This window comes from Struthio camelus, chromosome 15 (genome assembly GCF_040807025.1).
Source record: "Struthio camelus isolate bStrCam1 chromosome 15, bStrCam1.hap1, whole genome shotgun sequence".
Classification (NCBI taxonomy): Eukaryota; Metazoa; Chordata; class Aves; order Struthioniformes; family Struthionidae; genus Struthio; species Struthio camelus.
In genome coordinates, this window is record NC_090956.1 from 9545813 (window position 1) to 9570711 (window position 24899).

Sequence of the window (24899 nt, forward strand, 5' to 3'; positions counted from 1 at the left end):
TTTTTCCTTAACATTGATTTTAACGTACAATGCTTAGGTCCCAAAAGACCTATTTCCATCAGTGATTTCTTCCAAGTACTTTCTGTTGTCTCATTTCCATACGAGCAGAGCCTGCAACATCTTACTCATTGCACAGGAACTATCAACACAAGGAAGGATTTAAGAAAGACGTACTCAAATATTTAAAGTGAAGATTATTTTATTTGATTTTAGGCCCCTAAAGAAGGGCTCATTATCACAGCACCGCTGCTAGGTGGAACTGTAAGAGGAAAGAACTATTTTACATAGCCATAGGCAGGAAGATCATCACAATTAGCGATAGGAAGGATAGTGAAGTCACCAAGGGAGCTCCTGAACGCTGCACTTGAAGTGAAGTGCCTTGTTCCTCTCCTCTGGACCATTTAGGAAAAACCAGGTTCTAGACTAGGCAACGAGAAGCAATTCAAGCATATCGTAATGAAGGACGGTCTCGTCACCGGGAATGCCCAGTCATCAATCCCCCGTAGCTGACATATTTCTAATACTCTACCTCATCAGAATAAAGGACATACGACCCGTTCGAATCAGGTTTACCCTCTCCTGTGCACGGAGCGTTAGGCACGGAAGATGCAAGATAAAAGAAGAACGGTTATAAAAGCACCTGCAAGAATTTGTGACAGAAACCTTTACCCTAACACCCCTTTTGTCTATTCTGTACCTGTGGCTTGCTTGGAAATTCAAAGTGTATGAAAAGGTGGTTAAGTTAGTTCCATCTGTTTCGGATAAGAACGGCTTCCTTCCCCAACAAGGAGATCTGAGCTCCTCTGGGATCCGAGATCAAAGAGCAACTGTCCTCCGATTACCTATACAACTCACCAGAACACGTGTGTCCTTATCAATAGGCTGAAATAAACCGGTAATGCAAACCACTACATCATTAGCGAAAAGGCAGACGCACAAACGCTTGCTCTTTTAACGAAACCAACGTCAGATTCTCAAATAAAAGCGTATGAGGTCGAGGCTTAGAAGCCGATAAAAAACAGCATGTAGGAAACGTTCTGGAAAAAAACCAGGAGGGCGAACAAGACCCAAAGCTCCCTGCGACAAGGGAAATGCCAAGAGAGAAAGAAAGAGTCGAAACCTGCAACAAACTAAGCCAAGAGCCTGGCTGAATTCCCTGTCCAAGGTGACTGACCCCCGAGAGGCGAGCGGGGACGCTCGGCGCGCCCCGGGCTCGGCAGACCGCCACCGGGGGGGACCGGCTCCTGCTGGAGCCCTGCGGGCCGGGGCTGCGCGGCCGCGGGGGCCGAGCCCCGGGAGGCCCCTCCGCCGCGCGGCCCCGGCAGCGGGCGGCGCCGTGGCCCCCGGGCAGCCGCCCCTGGCCCCGGCCCCCCCCGGAGAGCCAGCGCCGCGGCGTTTCCTCCCGCACGGCCCCCCCCCGGCCGCCTCGGCAGCGGCGCCCCGCAGCCGGCCCCCCCGGGCCTGCCCCGACCGGCCCGGCCCGGCCCGGCCCGCCGCGCCGCCCCTCACCCGCGGACTCGCCGGTGTTGATCCAGTCCGGGTTCGCCAGGCTGGCGATGGCGAAGATGTCGGCGGCCAGGAAGAGGCATCCTGAGATGATGGTCAGTTTGTCCATCTCCTCCGGCTCCCGCGGCTCCCGGCTCCGGCTCCCGCAGCGGGCCCGGGCCGGGGGCGCCTCACAGCCGCGGCTCCATGGGCCCCGCGCTGCCCGCGCTCCCCTCGGCGGCGGCGGCGGCGGCGCCAGCAACGGGCACCCCCCCCCCCCACCCCGGACGGAGCCGGAAGCGAACCCGGCGGGCGGGGGGGGGCGGCGGTGGTGAACTCCGGAAGGGAAACCCACTCTCCTTCGCCGGCTCCTCCAGACGGGGCGGGGCTTCCCGCGGGGGGCGGGGCCTGCGCCCAGACGGGGCGGGGGATCCCGGGAGGCCGCGCCGGGCTCTCTCTAGGGAGCGGCGCCCGGCGGGGCGGGGCTTCCCCTGGTGGGCGGGGAGGAACGCCCCCTCGGGGGTGGAGCTTGTATGAAAGAGGCGGGCAAGCGGCTGGTAGAGGAGGTGGGTCGCCTGCGCGAAGCGTGAAGAGGGGCGGGGCGTCGCGGAGGGGGGGCGGGGTTATGGGGAGGGGGCGGGGCACGGCAGGCGGCGCGGCGAGGGCCTGTGGGGGGCGCTGCTGCGGGCGGGGCCGCGGCGGCCGTTGGGTGGGGGAGGGGCGGCCGCCTCAGGGCCCTCCGCGGCCGCGGGGCCTCTCGTGTGTGGGGCGGCCGGTGTCCCCGGGGCCCTGCTCCCGGACGGCCCCCGGCGCCCCCTCACCCGCCCACAGCCCCGAAAAGGCGCCTTTGGGCCGAGGCCCCGCGGCCCTGGGGCGGCTCTGGCGAGGCCCCTCGCTTCACCAGGGCGTGGAGAGAGGACAATAAGCAGCTTGGTCGAGGCTGCGTGAGGAAGGCTGTGGAGGGGTCATAGATCTGCCTTCATCTCAAAAAAAAACCTCACGCGTTTTAGTAGCCTCTGCCGGTCCTTATCCTTTTTAAATGTTGGGTAGTGCCTTAAATTTGAGTGGTGTTTCCGTAAGGGCAAAAGCAATGGTAAAAACGGGGAAGGTGGAAGGACTGGTTGACACAGGTGGCTCAAGGATGCAGAGCGCTGGGAAAGCGCTGTGTTGCCTTGCTGTCCAACCAAATTAATATTGGCTGGAAAACTCACCCAAATACAGCGACTTCTGATGACGTGCTTTTCCGGGGAATAGACTTCATTCAAGGGGGAAAAGTCCTTGCAGCCAATAAATGAAGAGTCTGCTGAACGTGGGGGAGTCGGCCTAGCTTGGGCCAGAGTAAGTCTCTGCCTTCCCGAATGTGCCAGCCACGTGGGAACGTTGAACTAATAACTGTTAGTCCAGCAGCCCCCACTTCTGTAGGGCCTTGTTAAATACCTGACTGCGCAAAGCGCTTTTTTCCTGCTAGCAAGTGAACGCTCACCGATTTTCACAGACGAGCGTAACTGTGGTCTATACGAAACATGAAAACCAAACAAGCGATTGTCTGTGCTGTTTGTTTTTATCTACGTCTTTTATGTAGCTGTAAAGAGTATTGAGAATCGCCTATGATCAGATCAGTTGTTAGATGGCAGACTATGCAAACAAAAGGGAGAGATTAGTAAAGAAATTCTGATGCATTCAAGAGGAATCAGGAATTTTTATTGGGAGGACAAGAGCTGCACTTAGATTCTATTGAAATCTTGACAGATCTTCTATGGGTGGAGAAAATAGTAAAGGCTTTTGATGAAGAACAGCTGGAACTGTTCCCTTTAAACAGGGAACAATTGGTGTGTGGCAGAAATGGGAGAATTGGTTTTTATTTAAAAGACTACAAAATTATATTCCACTAACAATGGAAATCCAGCAGTCTTGAAAAGAAGTTATTTCCAAGAATGATTTCTAACCAGCCTATAAACCGGCTTCAAGTGGTATTTAAATAGTTTTTAATACAAGCCTTATGTAAAAGTCTGCCTCAAAATGAGTTTGTCTCCAAATAAGCTTCACGGCAAAAGGAATAAAGGAAGGCGGTGTAGAGAGGGGACAGAAAGGGAAGATGTCTTTCTCATGCGCTTCCGATATGCAGGCAAACCTGAAGTCAGGCATAATGACAGAATCCAGTCTTAATACCCTGCAGGTTGTTATTGGTCGGTTATTTCTTCTGTCTCAGGTCATTAAGAGATGAGTACGTGCCTATGGATATTGCCTGGGAGGGACACTTCTGTGCGAAGTTTTGGGGGCCTCAGACAGAGAGTCTGAGCTGCAGTACTCAACGAACTGGCAGCCTAAATCAAATTTCTCCTCTGGGCTGAAACAATCTACTTAATACAACCACGTCATTTGCCAAAAGCCAAACTTCCTTTGCATCTGTCCCCACGCCAGTGTCACTGGAGCGGAGCCCTGGGCAGCGGGCAGATTTGTGATCACTGTGCCGCGTGGGTGCTGCCGCTCCCTTCGCCGTGTGGGTCCCGCTGGTCCCTTTGCAGTGTGGGTCCCACCAGTGCCTTTGCCGCGTGGGTGCTGCTGGTACCTTTGCAGCATGGGTGCTGCCAGCGCCTTCGCCGCAGGCCGTGGGTGCCCAGAACCTGTGCGCCATCACGTTCTAAACGGTCGTGAGGCCTGAAATCCTCTCCTTACCCACCAACCTGCTCTTCCTCCACAGGCCATCCTGGAGCGGCAGCTCATTTTCAGGAGGCTCACCTAGGACACGCTTGCCCAGTGATTTTGGCTGCACAGAAAATCTCTTCGTCTCGGCTCAATGGAACATACCCAGTCTTCTGCTGCACCAGCTGGTGGGGATGAAAACGGTGACTTTTGGTCTCTCTCAGTCTCCTCCTCTTTTCTTTTCCATCTCTTCACTGCTGCCCCAGTATTATTCTTCCAGTCCTGTGTTTCAGGTAGTCTCAAAATTTTTAAGTCCTTTTACTACCCAACAGTTTATCTTCTTCATAGATCCCCAGGGCCCCAGGTTTTCTTAGTATCAAGAGACATTTCTGCTCTTGTGATTGAGTATTTGGAGTGGAACAGTAGGCAGATGACAAAAGGGAAAGGATGTTACTTCAACAGAAGAGAATGGGATGAGATCCCATGCTTCTGCAGACACTGCAGAATTTAAGGGTGACCTTGGAAAAAATGAGGACAATGTTAGGAGAACTGTAAGGTAAATTCTATCAAGTGTGTCAGTCTTCTCCAGCAAAGAACAAACAGAAAATCCAGACACTTTCCTTGGAGACTTTGTAGACTGATACCAGGTACGGTAAAAATCAAGAATCTCATGTAAAAGTGTGAAGTCATGGCATTTCTCCTAAACGTTTTGTAGGCTTTGGATTAGCGACAGTTTTGCAATTTTAAATCTCTCATATGCAGCAAGATAACTTGATGTAATAAATACAAGTTTAAAACCAGGATCCTGGCTTCTGATTAGAGTTAGCTAGAGTTTTTAGTAGCGTTTTTTTGTTTGTTGTTTCAGTGCTGATCATTAGCTCACCTACACTCATTCATGAATTTTAATGGGATTTGCTGAATAATTCTGGGTAGAAAATAATAAAAAATAGCTTTGCTTCGTGGTATCATCTGTTTACATTTAGTGGCCTGGGAGTTAAGTACTCATTTTGGAAGTCAGAAACTAGGATTCAGTTCCCTATTCTGACTGGAAAATATCAAAACACGCATTTCTTGAAGAGTGACCCAAATCACCATAGGAAAGTTTTCAATACCATCTATTGATCATATTCCACTTTGCGTAAATTCTGGGCATTCACTGGAGAAAGAGTACTAGGTCAGGCATCTGACCTCTCAGAATTTATCAACAGATGCGAGTGTGAGTGTGGGTCTTATTTCCTTTACTTTTCTTACATGATCGTGAAACTTGAATATTCTATTCAAATCAAATGGAATATTCTCAACAACAAAAATAGTCTCAACATCAACAAAAAGGCTGCATTTTTAATTGGGAAGGAAAACAAAATAATTCAAGCTATTTCTGTTTCCCTCTGTTTTTCAGTTCAGCAGCCAAACTGACAAATCAAATATTCGCATTGCCCTACTTTTAATCCAAATTCTTTTATAGACTTTCTATGTTGTCATTTAGGGCCTGATCAAAAGCTTACTGAAGCTGTTGGAAAGATAATCAAGTTTCCGTACTTTACAGAGGAAGGGTAAAGTGGTTGGAATTTTCATTAAATGATTTGAAAACTTTGGAGACAGAGCGCTCTAGCAGTTAAAGTTATTGCTACCCTACTGTTAGAAGTTACGTTTGGAGAGATTAGGTCTTCTTAAAACAGAGCATTTTAAAAAGACAATTTCAATGGAAAACAGTTTATTGTAGGAGGTTCAAGCACTTGTGTGTCAGTCTTACACTTTTCCTGGCTCTTAATGAGAGGAGAAGGCTTAGGAGATGGAGGATATAGTTTATTATCCTATTATATTTCTTGGTGGAGACACTGGGATAGTGTCATTTATATAGTATTACTTGGATTATGCATTTTAATGGATAGTGGATGCTCAAGAGTATTTTATTTCTGTAGGTGCTAAATTTGGCAAGTACAGTCCCTTCCCTCACGTCAGCAGTAGGGTGTGAAACCAATCTGCTGGAAATTTAGAAATTTATCTCCTCTATAAATATTGGTATGAAAAATCCATTTTTGATAGGAATTCAAAGCTTTCTTGAAATCCTTAACAGCTGACAACTCCTCTATGCTGTTAGTCTGTGTCATGTTCTCTATCTTCCCTGAATGCATCACCATTTGTCATGAATACTTAAGTAACAGCAGTATTACTTTTTCTTTAGGTAAGATCTGTGAATTTTTAAGAAATAATAAATTGCTAAGTAGGCTAAGTAAAAACTACTTTCAGAATATTTATTTGCAGAGAGCTAGCTTCCGGACTACACTAACTTTTTGTAAGTGTTGTTAGTGTGACTTTTTGGCAACAACTCAGCGGGCAATGTATATCTAGAGAAGCAATGAAGGACGAGGGACTTTACTGTTTGGACAATTAAGAATGGGTTTCAGCACCTGCTCAAATGTGTCCTTAAATATTTTATTGAAGAATGGTATCACACTGTCAACTAGTGAAATTTTCCTCTCATTTCTCAAAGGGCAGTTGTCAGCACTGGAAAACGTATCTCAGCACACACTAAGCGCAACATTAAAGGCAAATATTAGGATGAGTGAACAAGGACTAGGTCTTATAATCATTCAGAATGGACCGTATCTCCAGATAGCAAGTCTTGTTGAGAAAAGCTCTGCAGCTAACAATGGAAAGCTAAAACCAGGTAAAAAGAAACAACACTAATATTCAAATTTAATAGCATTAAAATATTCTTGTTCTGCATTTATGCTTTGGGCCTGCTTCTGATTTTATTTACGCTTTTGCAGATCAAAAGCAACTCAGTTTAAAATTACAGAGAAAAAGAAACAGGCACAAACTCATATAAAGTTCAGTGCCAGCATTCCTTTGTAATGAAATACCTGTGATCTTAAAATAGCTGTTATGGGTGACTATTTCGTAATCAGATCAAGATTTAAGTCTGTATATTGTTCTCCGGGAAAAACAGATTTCCTACTGATTCATCAGCAGATTTGTCCAAAAATAGTTTGACTATTACCTCTATATAGTAACTAAACTTTTAATAATTTGATTGTGTTCAGTGCATTGTTGTTCAAATAATTCTACTCTACAAGCAACACTAAACTTTCTGAAGGCTTTAAATTTTTTGCCTTATTGTTTGCTTTTTATTTCTCTTTATTATACAGAATAGTTACAATAGTTACAATAGTCTCTGCTCTAACAATTCATGCAGGTGGTGTTTGCTAAATACTTTGAACCTGAAATGTGCTATATCAGTACTAACAGACTATTGCTGATCCTTAAGGTTTCTTGTAGAACACCAGAGACCTACGTTTAGCTTGTAAGTGAAAGCTCTGTAAATTTAACCGCTTCACGTGGGTCCTCAGACCAATTACATTAGCCTCATGAACTATGGTTTGAGAACAATTGTGTGCTATGTTACTACTAAATTTTAAATGGTCTCTAACGAGGAAATCTATGAAGAAAAGACTTGAGGGTAGTGAAATCATGTAGAATTATATTGGTTGTCTGTTGAAACCAATCAACAGTCTTTAAACAAGAACAATTTTCCCAGCACTGTCTTTATAGTTTAGGTAGCTCTTTCTTCTCACACCTTTCAGAGAGAATTTGAATTTCAAGCACTAGGAAAAAAATCTACTTGTGTGATGAAGTAAAAGTCATCAGGTGAAGTTCGGCACCTCTTTTTAGAAAAGGCTTTGCACTTTTGATCTGAATATAAATATCAATGGAAAAAACCTGAGCATATCATAGAAGTGGTTTTGCATCTAAGTGTATTTTTTGTCTTATCATGATAGTTTTCAGCTGTTCTTAAGAAAAAACTTTGTATACAAAGATATATATTCGATACTTTTTTTTTAAATCTGTTAAGGCATAACATACAGAAGAGGAATCACTGAAATCAAGTAGTTTTATTTGCAACAGTTTGAAAAAGATAAGCTATAAAAGCATTTTTAATAAAAGCCTCAAAAACAGGGAGTCTATTTATGACATGTGATGCCTTTGGTTTACTGTAGCAAGTACTGAAAAGTTTTAAAGGGGATTGACCGCTGGTAACAAACACTGTGCCTTTGTAGCTGATCTTAGTTGTTGCGGCCAAAAGAAACAATTTGAGCATGCTTTGTGGAGCACCTGGATCTTTGTCAGCACCTTCCACAAAAAAGATAGCAAACAGCTGAATTTATTCAATTCATGTTTAGAATGAACTTACATAAACTTTATATTTAAGACCAAAGCTATATATTCTCACAGTGAAGACAGTATTTTGTGGACAATCTATCTTTTAATGGTACTGTAAGCAGCACGCTTATTTTGGTGCATGGGACTTGACAAAAGGACAACACAAAAACACTGCTTAGAAGGTTTTCTTATGGGGAATTGGTTTTTATCTTTAGGGACTTAATTTCTCTGCTAAGTAGGCTGAGTATTATTGTACAATTTCAACCTGGAAAATAAAAGAATATTAGCACTGCTTATAGCTTGAAAGAGCTTGTGCCATTCTGCTGACCTTAAGAGGGGAATAAAAATTAAGAGGTAGTGGGAGGCACTAATATCTTAAAATCCGACAGTTAAACTCAACAAACATGCAGGTATGTATGCCCTTATGCTCCATGCCAACAAGAAGAAACAGGGCTGCTTAGCACATGGGCCTCTTCAAACTACCTTTACTCTGCCAAAGGTTATCCAAAGGCAAATCTTTGGTGGCCACTGAAGGATACTGATCAAAAGCTGGTAAGTGAACTGAAAAGCTGGGTAGTGTTTCAGACTCTAGAGATGCTGGAGCAGAGAAGCAAAATTATCCGTTTGCAGATTAGAGGCGGCTTTGACTTGCCCAAACGTCTTTGACTTAGGTTTGACATTTACAGATCGGGACAACATGGGCAGAAAAATAGAACAGTTGTGAAAAACCTGTCTAAAGCTAACAGTATCCTGCTTATATTTTAAAGCATAAGTACATTTATGTCTATGCATTTTGAAACATGTAATCTGGGTGATTTACCTTTCCATTAGCTGGGGCTGAGAACTTACATAAAACTGTTGGCAGACTGTTTTCTGGTGCTTTTTCTGTATCTGCTATCCTGGTACTTGTTCCAGAATGTTTTGTTTGCACCCAAGTAGAGCTAATATCTTGAGCTAAGCTAGTGTGGAGGAAGGGGGCAATGATGTTGGAGTAGAAGGAAAAATTAATGGAAAAAGTGAATGAAAACTAACAATGGTAGCCGGTAGTTCAGGTAAACAACTTTATGACTTACTGTCACAGTTTCTGGCACAGGTATTTTTAACCCAGAAAGGGTTAAAAAAATAGAGCAGATGGAGAGAGGCTCCTTGCTCTGCCTAATATGGCAGCAGACAGCTATACTGCTTGTTTAAATCCCCTGTGCTGTTCTGTTGCCGTTTAGTACATAATGTTTACTGATACTGCTCCTCAGTGCAACAGCTTCTGACAGGGTGCTGATAGAGCTCTAGTCTGCTGCAGATTCATTCTGCCTTCCTTATGCTATCCCCAAAATCACAGGCCTACCCAGTAATTGCAGCCTCCACAATCCCATCTTATGATTCCCCAGCATATATATTTGGTCCTGAGGTTTGTCTGCGCCATTGTTCTTGGATGCAGTACTGCTTTTTGCAAAACTGCAGCTCCACGCTTTCCACTGGGGGCCTGTAGTAAGGATGCTACCTGCCACCTTATCCTTAAAAAAACCCAGTCCTGCAGCCAACACCACACCTTTCTGCTGGAACTCCTCAGTTAAATTATGCCCTATAACCAGCTCTTGTGGGCATTTCCTGCAACTCCGCACCTCACTCTGACAGCATCTTGCAGTGTGCCCACGTGTTGGTCATTCTCAGAGCAGAGGGCCAGCCACCAAGGAGAGGCAAACCTGAGGCTGGGATGAACCCAAGGTGACACGGCAGTTACACAGATTCCCTGACTCCACACAGGTAAACTTAGCCACCCTAGAGCAAGGGGCCTACTTGGCTCCATACCAACACATACACAGCAAGGTGAAATCCAAGGGCAGGCAGCAGATACATCTAGATAGGACATTCCAGCTGTGAAAAGATACAAGGAAGCAGTGGAAAGATGCCAACAGCAGAACTGTTAGCAGTGCAGCTATATAACTTCAGCTCAACCTTGCTGGAGTCTTACCTAGTCCAAAGTACTATTACTGATCAGAGTATTCACCATTGTATCTTTTTCTCTCCTGGAAAAACACAGAAATGCAAGGTAGCACTGAGTAGGCAATCCAAAGTTTAATACATTCACTTGGACAAATCCCAAAGTAATTATATGCAGCTTCCCTTAGTGTTCTGAAAAGGTTAGTTCTCAACAGAGCTGCTGAAAGATCTTTCATTAAAAAAGAAAGCAAAACCAAAGCCCCATCCAACTGCTTTGAAGAGCTGCTTAATGCATGCATTTTCATATAAAAATGTGCAATATGAATGCGGTAAATTTGAAAAAGTCTTTTAAGCTGACTACTGTCGATTTTCTTCCCTTGGCAGGTGACATTCTAATAAAAATTGGACACGCTAACGTAGTAGGATGGACTCTGCGAGAGCTGAGGCAACTCTTGCACAACATTCCAGTAGGAACTAGTCTACAAATCAGGGTTTACAGAGATTTTGTTGAAGTACCTCAACACTGGCGAAGTGCAGCTGACTTAATTCCTGAAGTAAAGCTTCCTACGACAGCAGCGTAAGAAATAAATGCTGTGCATAATTAGCTTCACACCTTACTTATTACTCTAGAGAGAAATGTGAAATAGTATATTAGCTTTTTCTTTTTAGGATAAAATGTTGAAGAGTCTGTACAAATCTATTTTCTCATATATTTTTATAGAATGGAGAACTGTGATTTGAAGTGAACAAATACCAAAAGAGCGTTCACATTTCTAGTTACAATAAAGACAGGGTCAGGATAAACATTTATTTCAGACGTGTCCCTTCCCACCTTCACAGAGACCATAAAAGAGACTAGCTGGCAATAACTCCTCTGAGGTCAAAGAGGCCATGTCCATTTGTGATAGCCAAGGATCCAAACAATTACAAGTAACTGATGAGGTCAGTTGTAGGAAGTCCATCCTATGTAAAAAGCTTTACTGTTTCTTAAATCAGTCAAACTACTGAAAGCAATTAATGATCGTTACTTTTTAAATTAAACTTCTGAGAGAAAAAAAAAAAAAGCTTGTCTTGTGAGGAAAAACCGCATGCAGAAGCTTTAAAAAAATATATTGCTCTCAATCCTAAAAGTGGCTCACACAGTAAGTGTAATTAATCTAGATGGGATATGAGGCAGTTGTAAGTTTTCCTGAGGCACAAAATTTTAATAGAAAAGAAACCTCAGATCTAGGGGAAGGAACAGAAATAGTAGAAGGAGCAAAGCAGACTAGAATTGCAATGAGACTGAGAGCTCAAGCAGCAAAGGGATTTTCCAAAAGATTAAACCTCTAAGCTTACGTTTAAATTAATTATTTACTGTTCTGAAGGAGCAGAAAAAGGATAGCTTGCTTTTCTGTTGCCCAGATTATGGCTTAGCTGTTATATTAGAGTCCAAGAGAAACAGTATGCAAAGAACTATGGATAATACCTTTAGTTTCATATCAGAGGATCTTCAAAACTAATGAACTTGTTTTTAACCTAAGTATTCACTAAAAACTTAGATTTACTGATTAGGCAAGTTAACTAAATGGCTAGGGGAATTAAAGCATGTCACAGTAATACCCTATTGTATACTTTTAGCACATCAGGTGAAGACGCTGAGGACAAAGATGACTCCGAGAACAGTAGCGATGATGATCTAGACTTGGAAACTTTTCAGTATAAACCTTCCCAATCATCATGTTATGAGTTTGCCCATAAATTACCATCGCTATCCGAAATTTGGCCTACATCTAATACAAGCCACACACTTACGGTAGGCAGAGACATTGGATATGACATTATACTTCATAATGACACTGATGCATGGGGTAATTCTAAATTTGATACTATTGGCATTAAGTCTGCTTCATATCGGACTATGGAAAAGAACGAGACCAGTTCCTCTTCCTCCTGCTCTTCTGTATCAGATGCATTCTGGCTGGAAGAATTTGGCTTTCATTTGGAATAGCTCAAAACCTGACTTCTTCAAAACCTAGATTTCTGAAGTCGTATTATACCTTTTCACTTTCAATACTGGATTGTGAGGTTTACTACATTGGAAGATGCTGGTGAACCATGCTTAAGACTTCCAAAAATTTAAGCATCCTAGGATATTTAAAATGATACAGTAGCCACACAAAGCTGTCTCTTCTAGCAACGCCCTCCCTACTCTCAAAGAGGCCTATCAATGCTACTTGTGGAGAAGACGTTCAAACGCGTTACCTCTGCTAGTCCTCCAAGTAGGGCATGCAAGGTCTAAGAAGCTAAAATACATTCATCTGTTTTTTGAAGGTAAGTTTCTTCATTTACTTGATGGAAGGATGGCACGGGCAGGAAGTTCATCAAGAGTTTTTCTTGAACATACAAGAATACATGGAGAACAACTGGCAATTACAAGTTTTATCTGCATCACAAGGATAATTTTTCATATTCCTTCTTTTTATATCAGCTAAAAGGCACCTCATTTTCTCACTATAGTTTTATCTTCAACGGATAGAGCCAGAGTTACCAGCATTTTACATACCATTTTCAGTGGAAAAGACTCAACACAAAATATATGAACTCAGCACTTTATTTGATGAGTGCAAGCCCACAATTACTCCAGATTAATTTTCTGAAAGAACTGAATTCATAAATAACACATTAGTAGCAACTTATTTAGAACATAGGTGACTTATAGCTCAGGTCCATTTTGAATCTGCCTCACAGCTTTATTTTTACAACTCATCAAGAAAAGGAGTATTTCCCAAATCCCCGCTAGCTGCCATTGATTTCTTCCCATTGACAAACTTCTTTGCAGCCTGAAAATAAATCAGAAAGATCAGTTATAAGAAAATATTCACCACAACAGAGAGTTTATCTTGCTGCTTATAGCCTCTGCTTCAAGTTACTAAAAAAAACCCCAAGTGCAACACTACTGTGGTAGATCATCAAGTCAACAATTTTCATTTTGCTGTCTAAACTGACTTGCTGCTAATCATCACCATATGATCTAAACAGGCATGGCAGTATGATAGTCAGAGGTGAAAGGCATAAACTCTTTGGAAACGGTATTCTGCCTATTATTATCATAAGATACAGCGTCTCTCTCCTTAGTACTAGTGTTGCTGCTAGTTGCTACTACAACACAAGTTAAGTGTCTACTGTGAAAAACAAACAAGTTTAGTATCTTAAAATTTCTCTTTCTGATGGATTTCTGGGTGAAATCTGCTTCATGTGTAAGCAACAAGATAATTTTAAAAAGCAAGACTGTTATGTCAACTTATCAATGAAAGCCTAATTGTTTTAGTATGCAGACCAAATAGTCTAGACTTAGGAATCCTAAAACCCTGTATTCGGAAGTGATTGCATTGGAACTAATACCGTGTATATATAACATAAATATCAGTTTTGGTAAATTCAGTTGATGTAGAAGAGAATTTCACATACTCTCAGCTACATTAGTTCTGCAATGTATTGGATTAAAGGGTCTTCTGTTAATAAAGTAAAAGGGCCTCAAAAGATAGCCAGTTAGGATTTATAAATAAATTACTGCTTTTTTAAAGATAGCATATATGCGTGTTTATGAACACACACAAGTAAGCATCAGTTTAGTATTAAAAAAACAACTTACACAGTGATTAAGGAACACCTGTAGATGCTGACACATACTTACATTCACAACATCAGCAGTGGCTACAGAGTCGATCTTCTGAGCAACATCAGATGGCGATGTGTGCGTGCCAGAAAACAGCGATTCAGAGCCAATTTCATTCAGTAACCCCTCTGAGGTCTCCACTGACATCAAATAGGTGGCTTTCAGCTGATTTCTGCCATCAAAAAAGCGTTAAGAATGACTAAGCACGTAAGTCCTATTATTACCTATTTCTCCCCCCCACGTAAGTGCAAGCGCAAGAAATGCCTTTTTTGTTTTCCAGATTCCTCTCCATTCTGAGATGTTTTCCTTTTCAAGTACGGAAGGGTTCGGAGGTTAGGAAAGAGACAGGGTAGTTGAGCACCTACTGCTTTGGAATGATCAGCCACCCTATATGGTCAGAAGATCCCTAGCTGCTTGTTTGTATTTGAAGTAATTAACTTCTGCATATCTGCATATGTTCAAGAATTATTTTTAAAATTCATTTCATCTGTTCCTGATGAGAAACTGTATGCAGAGCAATTTTATTGTAATGTACAAAGAAGCAATGAACCTAAGTGGTTAGGTTCCTTTTACAATAGTTCAATGTCTTTTAGAAGATGGCAGGTTTATACTATAATTTTGTTCCATTTCACACAGTCACACTGCTGCACGTGAAAATTTTATTTCTAAAAGCTAACTGCTTCTATTTTTAAAAAAGTTGAAACGAAATGGTAGAAAATGTTTTAGTCAAAATCACACTCTACAGAACCTTGTTTAAGTAGTTTGGTATTTCTGAATGAATTACAAGACTCTGCAAATCTTTGTGCAAGTATCAGTGACCTTAAGTTTTTGTTGTTGTCGTTTTTGTTTTTTTGTCACTACAGGACGACGTAGAAGATGTGTGAAAGAAAGAAGTCATACCAGAAGGGAAGAAAAAAATGCCACAGCACTGTGTGCAACTCCCTAATAATAGGGAGGTCCTTTTTTAGGAAGCTTATAATGCCAAATATAAAGGCAGAGATTTCAACACTTAGCTACTAATGACTAAGGCACAATCAATCATATCGAGGTGATCATGTTTTGTGTAATCGAGCTTTACTTGACATCTTATAAGTGTGTTATACATGCAACAGTCTTAATACTTCTTCTACTTGAGTGAACCTGTACAATATTGTATTCTGCAACTACAGCTTTAGAGATTCAGTGCAGTTTAACACTGCTTGAAGATTAAGTACCATCTCACTTATGTGTACAGCTCTGTAAATCAGGAACTCTCAAACGTTATATTACTATATTATATATTATATATATTATATATTACTATAATATACTAATATATAATATACTAATATATTATATATTACTATATAATAGATATTACTGCCTCTCTAAGGGCACAGCAATCTTCCCCATCTCAAAATACACCTGAGGCATGTATTTAGAGCACTGGATGTAGTATCACTAATTCAGTGCTTTACATTTGCAGACCTAATTATTACTGTTCTTTGAAGATGCAGAAGAGTAAGGTTGTTTAAATGACTGTTTTGGGAACTGCTGCAGTGTGACCACAAGGGGAATTACCTAAATAATGCAATTTAGGATTCTAATTTAAATACATCTCAGTATTACCGAGCATGATTAAAACAGCATCTGCTGATGCTTACCAATTTCTTACACAGAAATAGTTATCATAAAACACTAACACTCATTTAACAAGCTTCTATTAGAAATTACTGCTAGCAGAGAATCAATGTAGCTTTTCAACAAGAGTATTGGTAGGGTTTTAATTTTGAAACAGGAAAGTTAGCGCTTCCCAACAGAAATAATTACAGGACAGCTATCGTGTTTGCTCTACAGAATAGTCTAAGCGCTTGACAAGTAGCTACACGTGAAGAAGCTTCTCTTCATAACACATTAGACAGTTCTTTACCCACTTACTTTGCCTTCGTTACATCGCCATCTGTAACAGTGCCCTGAGCAACTGCCTTTATCTGGTTCAAAGCAGCTTTAATGACCTGAGGAGAATTAAATCATTTTAAATTTCTTCCGGCATTAAAAATTCCAACATGTTATTTCTATTATCTGACTAGAACAACCATTTCAGAAAGTGGTTGCCAGTGTTTGGGTTGCTAGCCTGACCTCAACACTGAGCGGCTTCAGAACAAAACTGAAAACACTGTAACAAATACCAAAGTGTGATAAAAAAGCAATCTGGGTTGAGATTTTAAAAACTATATTGATTTGTACAGTCTCACTCTTACATGCGAGTATTCAGTTCTGCGAGCTTCAAGAGCCAGCACATTCCTCATAATCTATTTAGGCTTACACATGTAAAGATTTACAGTGAGCAATTCAAGGTATTTTACTAGCTCAGGTTCACACTGGGTATTTGCACTTCCCAGAAAGCAAATCTTATTCGCAGCTTACAGAGTTAAGTCCTAACTGAACATGCAACATTCTTACACAGGAAAACAGATGAATTGACTTTTTAGATCAGTCAGTCACTATCGCAAACCAAAACACTAGTCTGAGAGTAACATTAATAGGAATTTAATATTTAAATTCTAACTAGAAACTCACCTCTGCAGCATTTGGGGCCTGGGATATGGTATAAACCCCAAAAAGCCCAGAATCAGAGTAATTAACATTAAATGCGGAGGCCTGCAAAACAAACATTGTTATCAACTACGTTTCAAATATCACAGCAACTCAATATCCGCAAAGGAAAACAAATCAGGTGGAAAGGCCTTTTGTGAAGTATTTTTAATTTGTGCAAGAATGATCTAACAAAAATTCTAGCTGGAAATACTAACCTTTCAAAGGATAGCATGCATTCTACTTAAAACATGAAGCGCAGTGATCCTTTCAACTTACTTCAAATGGCTGGGTAGTTGCTTTAGCAATACCCTGGGAGAGCTTGCTCGTAACATTGCTTCCCCTCTTGATAAGGGGTCCAGCACCTAAAACGTGCTGAAGGACACTGAATGCATTCGCTTCTGCGCTTCCAACAGCAGCTCCTTCTGCTACAATAGCAGCATGGACAAGGCTATCACCATTCTGTTCTCTGATTTCTCCTAAAAATATAACAACAGAATAAACAGTAAAGCAGTGTTCAGTTAGAAACTACTACACCTTCACAGGTATGAAAAGGAAGCATTTCTAGCCAGCAATGATTTCATGAGAGAAAGCCAGGTGGAATGAACTTATCTCATGTCCACTCAGGAAGACAGCAAGAAGCTGTCAGCAAGCTGCAGGTCATATGCTAGCTTCCTGACCATTAGCTCTCCTTTACACTGTCAGTCCTAAGAGGGCAGTCATAATTATTTTTTCTTAACCTTTTTTAAAAAAACACTCTTTGAAAAGTATTAAACATTTTCAAAAAAGTTTGTCTGAAGAGCATTAAAGAGTCCTTTGCATTCAAAAAGGCAGAAAACCAAGTATGTTATTATTCCTCATTTTAATCTAATCCAAAACCACACATAGTATGCACTAATAAAACTCAGTGAGGCTCCGGAGAACAAATATTCAGAAAAGCAGCGTAACTTTTGTTCATAAAAATATCTATTCTGTTTAAAAAAAATAGAAATTATTGCAGTCAAACATTGAATGTTGGAAACTTTATATATTTTTCCCCTGTTTACAGAGTAGTCTGATACCTCAGCTGAAAGACAGCTATTAGTACAAGATATTGCTTTGAGAAAGCTAAGCATTGCTTTGTCTTGTAGGAAAGACTTAACATGGTCAACAGATCTTCCCCACAACAAAGCCTTCCACTATTTCTAGACAGTCCTTACTTTATTTCCCATCTCCCCCAATTCTTAAGGAAATCTTTCCGAAAATGCCAAGAGAAGCTGTCTGCCAGTTTGTTTTTCATTTTATAGAATAAATGATCTTGCAGGTAAAGCTTCGCAGGAGACAGGGGTTCAGTTTTCAGTTTTATCCCAGAACTTTTCATGGGGTGGGGGGAGCGAGAGAAGAAGGATATTTGCTTTCTCTCATCCTCTGCTTATTTAGATAGACGATACCCTTCCCATGTACCACACGTAGTATAACTGCATAATTTTCAGTTCTATCTTTGAACAATATTATAATTATAATAATTAGAAAATCAGTCATTCAGAACAAATACAAGAAATGTGCTTACCTCCTCTATAAATAGCCTTTGCACCAGAAGACCCAGCTCCACTTCTGATATTCAGAAACTGCTCTGCAACTTGCTTTAGGTCAGAGTGCTTCACACCTGCAATACAACAGCTTATTCCAAAGAATGTAATGGTTCTGGAAAGCTATAGCCGTTATACAAAAACAAGTGTTTTAAAGGTACCTTAACGTTTTACTTCTATAGGTAACTCAAAGTTCTACAGTAGCTTTCCTTTATGAATTGCAATGTGCATTGAAGAAAATACATACCTATTCCTACAAGCGCCATTCTCGCACTTGTAAAATTGTTCTGTACAAAATGGTGAAGCTGCAACAGTAAATTCACATTTTAGGGTATTTTGTATAAAGAACAACAATGGCAAGTGTACTTCTGTCATTGCTGCATCTACTGTTCAGACCTCGTAAATCTTAATGCATCCACCCCCAATACTTCTGAAAGGAATTGTCTATAGAACAGCATTTTACACCTTCTTCAGTGACAGCTATGAAAGCCCTTTATATATGAACACTTGCATTTCACTGACAGTCTTACTATCAACAGAAAGCTCCAGATGTTAACAGCCTTTCTAAATGTGAATGTGAATTCTATTCTGAAACCTGAAAGCTTAAGGAAACAAATTATTTTAGCACCAGACTAATAAGATAATAAAGACAGACTATTTCCAAAATTCATTTCCTTGCCATGTATCCTTGGTGAAGGAACTTGAGGAACAGATTTGTAACAGAAATTGAAGAATCCTACCTGCTCAGAGGTAATTTTTCCAATTGTGTAATCTGGACAATACAAGGGGTTTGCCAGAGCGTTCTTATAAGCTGCAGCATGCAAGTTTTCCAGAACTCCTAAGAGGAACAAAGGGTCAATGATGGTTATTAACATAATAGCTACTTTTAATGAAGATTATGAATGAAACTAAACACTACTCCACTGAAACAAAGCTGGGGTCCATTTTAAAGCATTCAACTGCAAGATCAGCAAAAGCAGGTCTGGAATAATCCAATACCCATGAAAGTTTCATCCAACTCCTTAGGCAACAGAACCTAGCCTGAGGGTTTCTATTGTTTTGCAACTTACAAAAATTCTCAATAACCTGTACATGCTCAACCGGTTTTGACTTCAACAGCACACTACAGATACCATCAATGTTGTCAGTGTGGGGGAAAGGAGAGTAGTAAAAAACAACAAAAATCAAAACGCTTTAAATTAGTTTCGGATTCATCTTCTTCACCATAAGCAGTCCTTGTTCTTGAGCTGAAGAAGAAAGAACAGACTGTTTATCGTTTTAATACTATTTGTAGCTTTGTACGATGTCTCGTGCATCTCTGTATTCAGATGAAGGATTCTAATGTCTTCAATTCCCTTCTCATTATATTTTTTCTTGTACTCCATAGTATTGTACTTATTCTTGTTTGATACTTCCCCTTTACTTGTTCATACCGTTTCCTCAAGACAAAGCTGACACTTCTCTTTATTGTTATGTTTCTGAATACACGATTTTAACTAAAAGTATGAAATTACTACGAATTTACCCTGTAGTTGATACAAGTTTGAAACACCGATTGTTCTTAACATAATTTCTAAAATAATTTCTTAATATAATTTCTAAAGCAGTGTTACTTCAATATAAACTAAATATAATATAACATAAGCCATTTTCCAAATTCCAACATTGTGTCATCACTTTTAACGGGTTACAAAAGTGAGCACGTTTCAGATCAATGGAGTAGTACAAATAATGTTTACTATACAGAATTGCCTGGTGAACTTGGATGATTAAGCCTCAAGTAAGGCAGCTATATTGGAATATGATCAATTTAGCTGAAGATTTGTGTTTGCAGCTTTTTTTTAACCCGCTAGCCTAAACTTAAATCTAAAAGTGGAATGCATTTTCAATGCAATGAAAATACACACAGTTTTTGTATAGAAACGTGAAGTGCTCATTCAAATCCAAGCCTTTTACAAAACACTGTTTACATCTCAATGAATTACAGAAAATCCTCTACTTTTCCAAAGTTTCGCATTTTGAAATAAATGTCCATGAAGATAACACAATGGATCAGAAAATACACTTACCAACTTGTGGGTTCTGAAATGCAATTGCTTTGTCAACTTTTAATTGTGGCTGAAGATCAGTTACTTCCCACGGTCTGAACTCTGGAGCTGTAGTGACATTAAGGAGGTACTCCATTACTGTATCACTAGATGAAAAAGGTTACAAAGGAATTAAAAAAAAAAAAAAACCACAGAAGTAGCATATGCATCTTTTAAAGTGAAAAGCAATTCAAACCAATCCATAACCAAACACATTAACAACAAAATATATTACTGCAGTCAGAATAGGTATTAGCACTACTGTACAGAGTACGAGAGTTCAACTTCAGTTGTGTGGCATCCATATGCCGAGAAAATGAATACAGAAGCTGAATATTAATATGGTAATTTATTGATTTGACTATATAGACATTAAAATTAGTATTACTCCTACCCTTTAAAATTATAGGTCTCTGTAATTTTACTACAGACTAGCTTGATAGAAAACACGCAGTAACGCAGTTCACTGCATGTCTGGGTACTTACACATAGTCACGCAGGCATTCAACAGAGTAAGTCATTTTCTCTCTTGTTGAGTACACACTGAATGAGGAAAAAATATAAAACCTATTTTAGCAGAGAACACCTAAGAAGTGGATTTTAACACATATTCCCAACTGTTTGAAATCTTCAGCAAGATACCAACTAGAACATTTAGTAACCTTAAATCTATTCAAGATGACTGTTTAAAGGAATGATATATTAGCACTTTTAACATGCACAGTGCTAAGAGCAGAAACAGACACACGTAAAACTCATACCTTAAAAAACGTTGGTAATAATAAATGTCTTGCAATCATTAGAATTTAAGACAGCATGATAATTCAAGGTAAAAGAATAAATGAGGATGAATAGTAAAACTTGAGTAAAAATGCGTCTAAGTAGCAAACAAGGCAATTTAGAAATTCTTTTTGGGTAGACAACGTACTCTACCCTTTCCACTTGCTTCAAAGTTCTTTGTTTAACGAGAACAAAAAGTATAGAGTTTTAAGTTATTTAAAACATTGCATTTAACCAAATTCTATGTAAAACAATGTCATTGGACAATTTTAAGATACATTGCAACAAAGCAAACATAGTGAGATCCCTTTTTTACGTTTCTGGGGCTTGTTTTTTTTTAGGCTTTAAATAGTCAAATCACAGAAGCCAGATACTGTCCATGTTGCTCCCAACATTGCCAAAAGATGAGTGTTACCTATTCACCAAAGACAAAAATATTGGGGAAAAAAACCCTACAGACTTCAAGGAGTTTAATTTAGAAGACTGAAAAGGTTGGAAGAACATCAAACTCTCTGTGCAAATATTTCTTCCAGGTACACAACACTTGTATTTCCTTAACTGAGAGGTATTTTTACAGTAGAACTCATGGATGCATCCTTGAACTTTAATAAAATGAGATGTATGTACAAAAGACATTGTCAACCTGCACTATTCAGAAAGGCCATTACTGTATTAAGCTTATCCACTTATATACTGTAATGCTTATTGCTTTAAGTTTTCTTTTGTCATATAGCTTGTTTGCATCTTACCAAGACAGATTATTTGTGTAGTTACAAACCTCAGGCTACCCCCAACAGCTTCGATGCCGCGAGTAATCTTGAAAGAAGATGCTCCTTTAGTAGTCTATTAAAAGAAAACAAACAAAGAAAAGGCTGCATAAAATCTTAACTACTTTAAGAACAGATTTGCCTGTGGTTGTCCAGTGCTTAAAAAAGCTGAAACACTGTCTGTTCATTTATATAGAACTCACGTTCATTAAAACATAGGGAAGAAAAAAAATCTCAGGATTCTGAAGATGCATTGTTCATATCAAACGAAATAAAACCCCAATGCATAGACTTCTTAAAATGTTAAAGCAAGGAGGCTGACAGAAGACAAGTCATGCTTGTTGTTCAGGCTGCAACTGAGTATAGCACACTCACTTGCATCCCTGCTCCCCCCTCACGCTGATCATCCTCTCTGACCTGCCAATGTAACTGCTCACACAGTTGTTCCCCAGCCCCACTCTGTGACAATGATCCAGGTTTGCTGGAACATTTAATAATTGCTTGAAAGGGGTTAAGCTTGACAGAACCAGGGCAAGGAATGCGTACACACGCTACTACGCTGACAGCTCTCTGGGGAGTAACTTCCAGCAGCACTTGGGAAGGAAGTAATAAGCAACTAGGATATATATTTTTTTCCTGCCTGAAACTGAAGTGGATTGAACACATAAAACAGCAGTCAAAAACATGCTTGCAGTGCTGTACAGCTCTAATCATCGCAGCCTGGTCAGTATGCAAGAGAGGCTGTGTTTATATCTACAGCTACAGCCAGACAAATAGGAACAACAGAAATGACCACAGCGTGCCAAACCAATGGGTCATCTAGCCCGATATTCTTTATCTGACAATGACAACAGAACAGCCTCCCATCATCCATCCACAGTATTCCTGCAGCACCTATAATAGTTGTATTAGAAATTTTAGAAAGTACATTCCTACCTATTCCTTTTAGCAACTGTTTGTGGACCTGTGGTCAATAAATTTGTCTAATCCTTTTTTGAACCTGCTGATAGGTACCTGCCTCCACAGCCTCCTGCAGAACTGCAATTAGCCGTAAGACAGGAAGGGAAAAAGGGAGCTTAAAATATCGCGATTACAGCAGTAAGAAAAGATATTCAGAAATATTCCATAAAAAACAAAAAGATGAAGCTCATCTCAACCATTCAAATTACCTTTTACTGCAGCTTACATAATATGTGCTATGTATACCATTTCATAGAGATATTAATTTAAGTATAAAGTTTGAGACACTGCTAGAGAGCACAATTCTAAATAAATACGAGCATTTGTATTCCAGGAAGTTATGTCATTTCTCCTGCATTTTACCTGGGTAACCAAGAATCAGTGTATATTGTTTTCCACTTTATCAATCTCTTGCATTAAATTTTATTTATCATTTCTTTTTACAGTCATAAACCTTCCACTGCCAAAATAATAACAAAGAGAATAAACACCTACCAAGTTAGATGCAAGACGAAGCAAGTGTGCAGTTCCCAAGTTACTAGTAGTTTCATATCTGCTGCCTGCTTTAATGAACACACCAATTCTTGAAGCTGGAGAAAAGTTTTCCAGAGATGCAATAACTAAGCCATATGGTAATTTTGTAATCTGCATTAACAATAAAAATACAGTTTAGTGATCCACTGTAAGTACTGTCACTGTTCCACTTTTTTTTCAACTGAGTTTAAAAAAAAAAGGAGGAAAAAAATACTAAATATTCATACTGACCTCAAGATCCTGCGCCTCTGGAGATAATTTCACTCGTTCTACTTTTGCTGAGGCTGCAACTTTAGGAGCTACTTTAAGTGAGTAAAGTCTTTTCTAAAAGAGAAGGCATAACAAAGAAATTAGATCTTCTGAATTAGTTCATAACATGTTCTATTACGTACTACAGAACAACTGATTTTAAAGTAGAAATACAGTGAATGACTCCAAGCCCCAGAACAAAAATAATAATTCCCTTGTAATTCCTCTGATCGTTTCCATATCCCTGTTGGAACTCATTCAGTGACTTGCAGGAGGTCTTTGGAAGTTCAACAGCCAGCACTGTACGAAAACTTTGTTCTTCCTTCTCTGTTGTGTACTGTGAATCTTTACTGATACTACATAGCCTGTAGGATCACTGCATAACAATTAAGCGAGCAAAGAGCTACGCTAACTCACATATACCAAACACAGCTTTGGAGATAACTTTCTTACTTATTTCGCGTAGGTAGTTTGACTCCTAAAGAGTCACCTATCATAATACCAACCTATATACACAGATCACTGCCTAGAAAGAAGACGCATATGCAAGTCCTAGAAACGTAAAGTAAAAATTAGAAGAAGGCCTTCCAATTGAAGAGGTGAGCAGCACTAGAGCCTTCCCTTCATAAGGCTCTTGTGATTTCCCTTGAAATGAAATATTGCTATTCCCCTCCACCCTTCTCAGAAGCTTTTTATATTTGTAAAGTCTACTTACTTAGTGCTCTTAATTTCATATAGGAAAACCCCTTGCATCTCAAAGTAAAAACTGAGCAACAGAAATACTAATATACTCAATAGTAGGGATACTAATGACATCATTCCTCATTTTGCTATAGACCCTGTTCCACATATTTTAAACCTAGGAAAAATCCTCCCTTCCCAAATTTAGTAAGACATCTAATTTTAATCTCCAAACCTTCTTCCTTATGAATTAGCAACGTATGTCTAAAATTGACCTCAAGAAACACTGCAACTGAGAAGCTATTTCTCATCCTACTTGAGAGAGCACCTCCAGCCGCAATCTCAAACGAAGCCCCCCCCCCCCAGCCCCGTGCCGGCTCAGCGGGCCTCCGCGGAGCGCCCGGCTCGGCTCGGCCCTCCGGCTTCCCAAGGGCATCGCCACGCCCGAGGCGCCTGAGGGCGGATCCGCACCACGGCTTTCTTTGCCAAGCCGCCTCCACCTGCCCTCCGGAGAACGCGACCCTCCCCGCAGCAGCGCGCACCGAGAGGGAGCTCGCGACGGCCGGGAAACCCTTCATCCTCCCCGCTCCGCTCCCCTCCGCCGAGTCCTCGGCAGAAGAACAAGATGGCTACCCCGGCGGATGACTCTGCCTTCCCGGCGCGCCCCGCGCCGCCTGGACTTTCTAGCGATCCAATGCCAAAACTCTACTGCTTGTGTTTAGAGTTGGGCCTTAAAGATAGAGAGTCTTCCCTCTGGCTTCCGGGGCGGCTGTGCGCATGCGCAGAGAGCCGCCGCCGAGCCGCGGGCTGG

The 24899-nt window shown here is 40.7% G+C and overlaps 3 protein-coding genes across 5 annotated transcripts in view; 1 reads left to right on the forward strand and 2 right to left on the reverse strand.

The window, feature by feature from the left end:
- Positions 1–1717, reverse strand: part of MOSMO (modulator of smoothened) — a 35383-nt gene extending 33666 nt beyond the window's left edge. The window contains exon 1 of the mRNA XM_068908664.1: positions 1510–1717. Within this exon, the coding sequence (XP_068764765.1) occupies positions 1510–1615 (106 nt within the window). The 5' untranslated portion in view covers positions 1616–1717. The remainder of the gene's footprint in view (positions 1–1509) is intronic.
- Positions 1519–15799, forward strand: PDZD9 (PDZ domain containing 9). Of its 3 annotated transcripts, XR_011134720.1 has the most exons (5): positions 1519–1601; positions 4187–4316; positions 10615–10807; positions 11851–12543; positions 14752–15799. XR_011134720.1 is itself a non-coding variant. In XM_068908662.1 (4 exons), exons 1-4 carry the CDS (start codon positions 6526–6528, stop codon positions 14770–14772), a joined length of 663 nt encoding a protein of 220 aa, XP_068764763.1. In that variant the 5' UTR covers positions 6194–6525; the 3' UTR covers positions 14773–15799. The 3 variants fall into 3 exon arrangements, 1 of the variants encoding a protein (XP_068764763.1); XR_695375.2 differs by lacking the exons at positions 1519–1601; positions 4187–4316 and adding an exon at positions 6194–6799; XM_068908662.1 differs by lacking the exons at positions 1519–1601; positions 4187–4316 and adding an exon at positions 6194–6799 and having other exon boundaries at positions 11851–12025.
- UQCRC2 (ubiquinol-cytochrome c reductase core protein 2) lies at positions 12808–24876 on the reverse strand. Its single transcript, XM_068908661.1, has 14 exons — positions 24631–24876; positions 23390–23482; positions 23120–23269; positions 21676–21740; positions 20604–20660; positions 20100–20224; positions 18771–18868; positions 18278–18335; positions 18012–18107; positions 16742–16941; positions 16448–16528; positions 15806–15882; positions 13907–14060; positions 12808–13052 (listed from the first exon to the last, which is right to left on the reverse strand). The coding sequence occupies exons 1-14, from the start codon at positions 24664–24666 to the stop codon at positions 12969–12971; spliced, it is 1374 nt and encodes a 457-aa protein (XP_068764762.1). The 5' UTR covers positions 24667–24876; the 3' UTR covers positions 12808–12968.
- Positions 24877–24899: the final 23 nt, after the last annotated feature.

Coding starts and splice junctions, on each gene's coding strand:
- UQCRC2 (XM_068908661.1), bottom strand. CDS start 24,666: ATGAAGGGTTTCCCGGCCGTCGCGAGCTCCCTCTCG. Junction 23,270..23,389: donor CAGAGGCGCAGGATCTTGAG/GTCAGTATGAAT, acceptor TTGTTAATGCAG/ATTACAAAATTACCATATGG. Junction 14,061..15,805: donor GGCGATGTAACGAAGGCAAA/GTAAGTGGGTAA, acceptor TTTTGATGGCAG/AAATCAGCTGAAAGCCACCT.
- PDZD9 (XM_068908662.1), top strand. CDS start 6,526: ATGGGTTTCAGCACCTGCTCAAATGTGTCCTTAAATATTTTATTGAAG. Junction 6,800..10,614: donor CAATGGAAAGCTAAAACCAG/GTAAAAAGAAAC, acceptor TTCCCTTGGCAG/GTGACATTCTAATAAAAATT. Junction 10,808..11,850: donor AAGCTTCCTACGACAGCAGC/GTAAGAAATAAA, acceptor GTATACTTTTAG/CACATCAGGTGAAGACGCTG.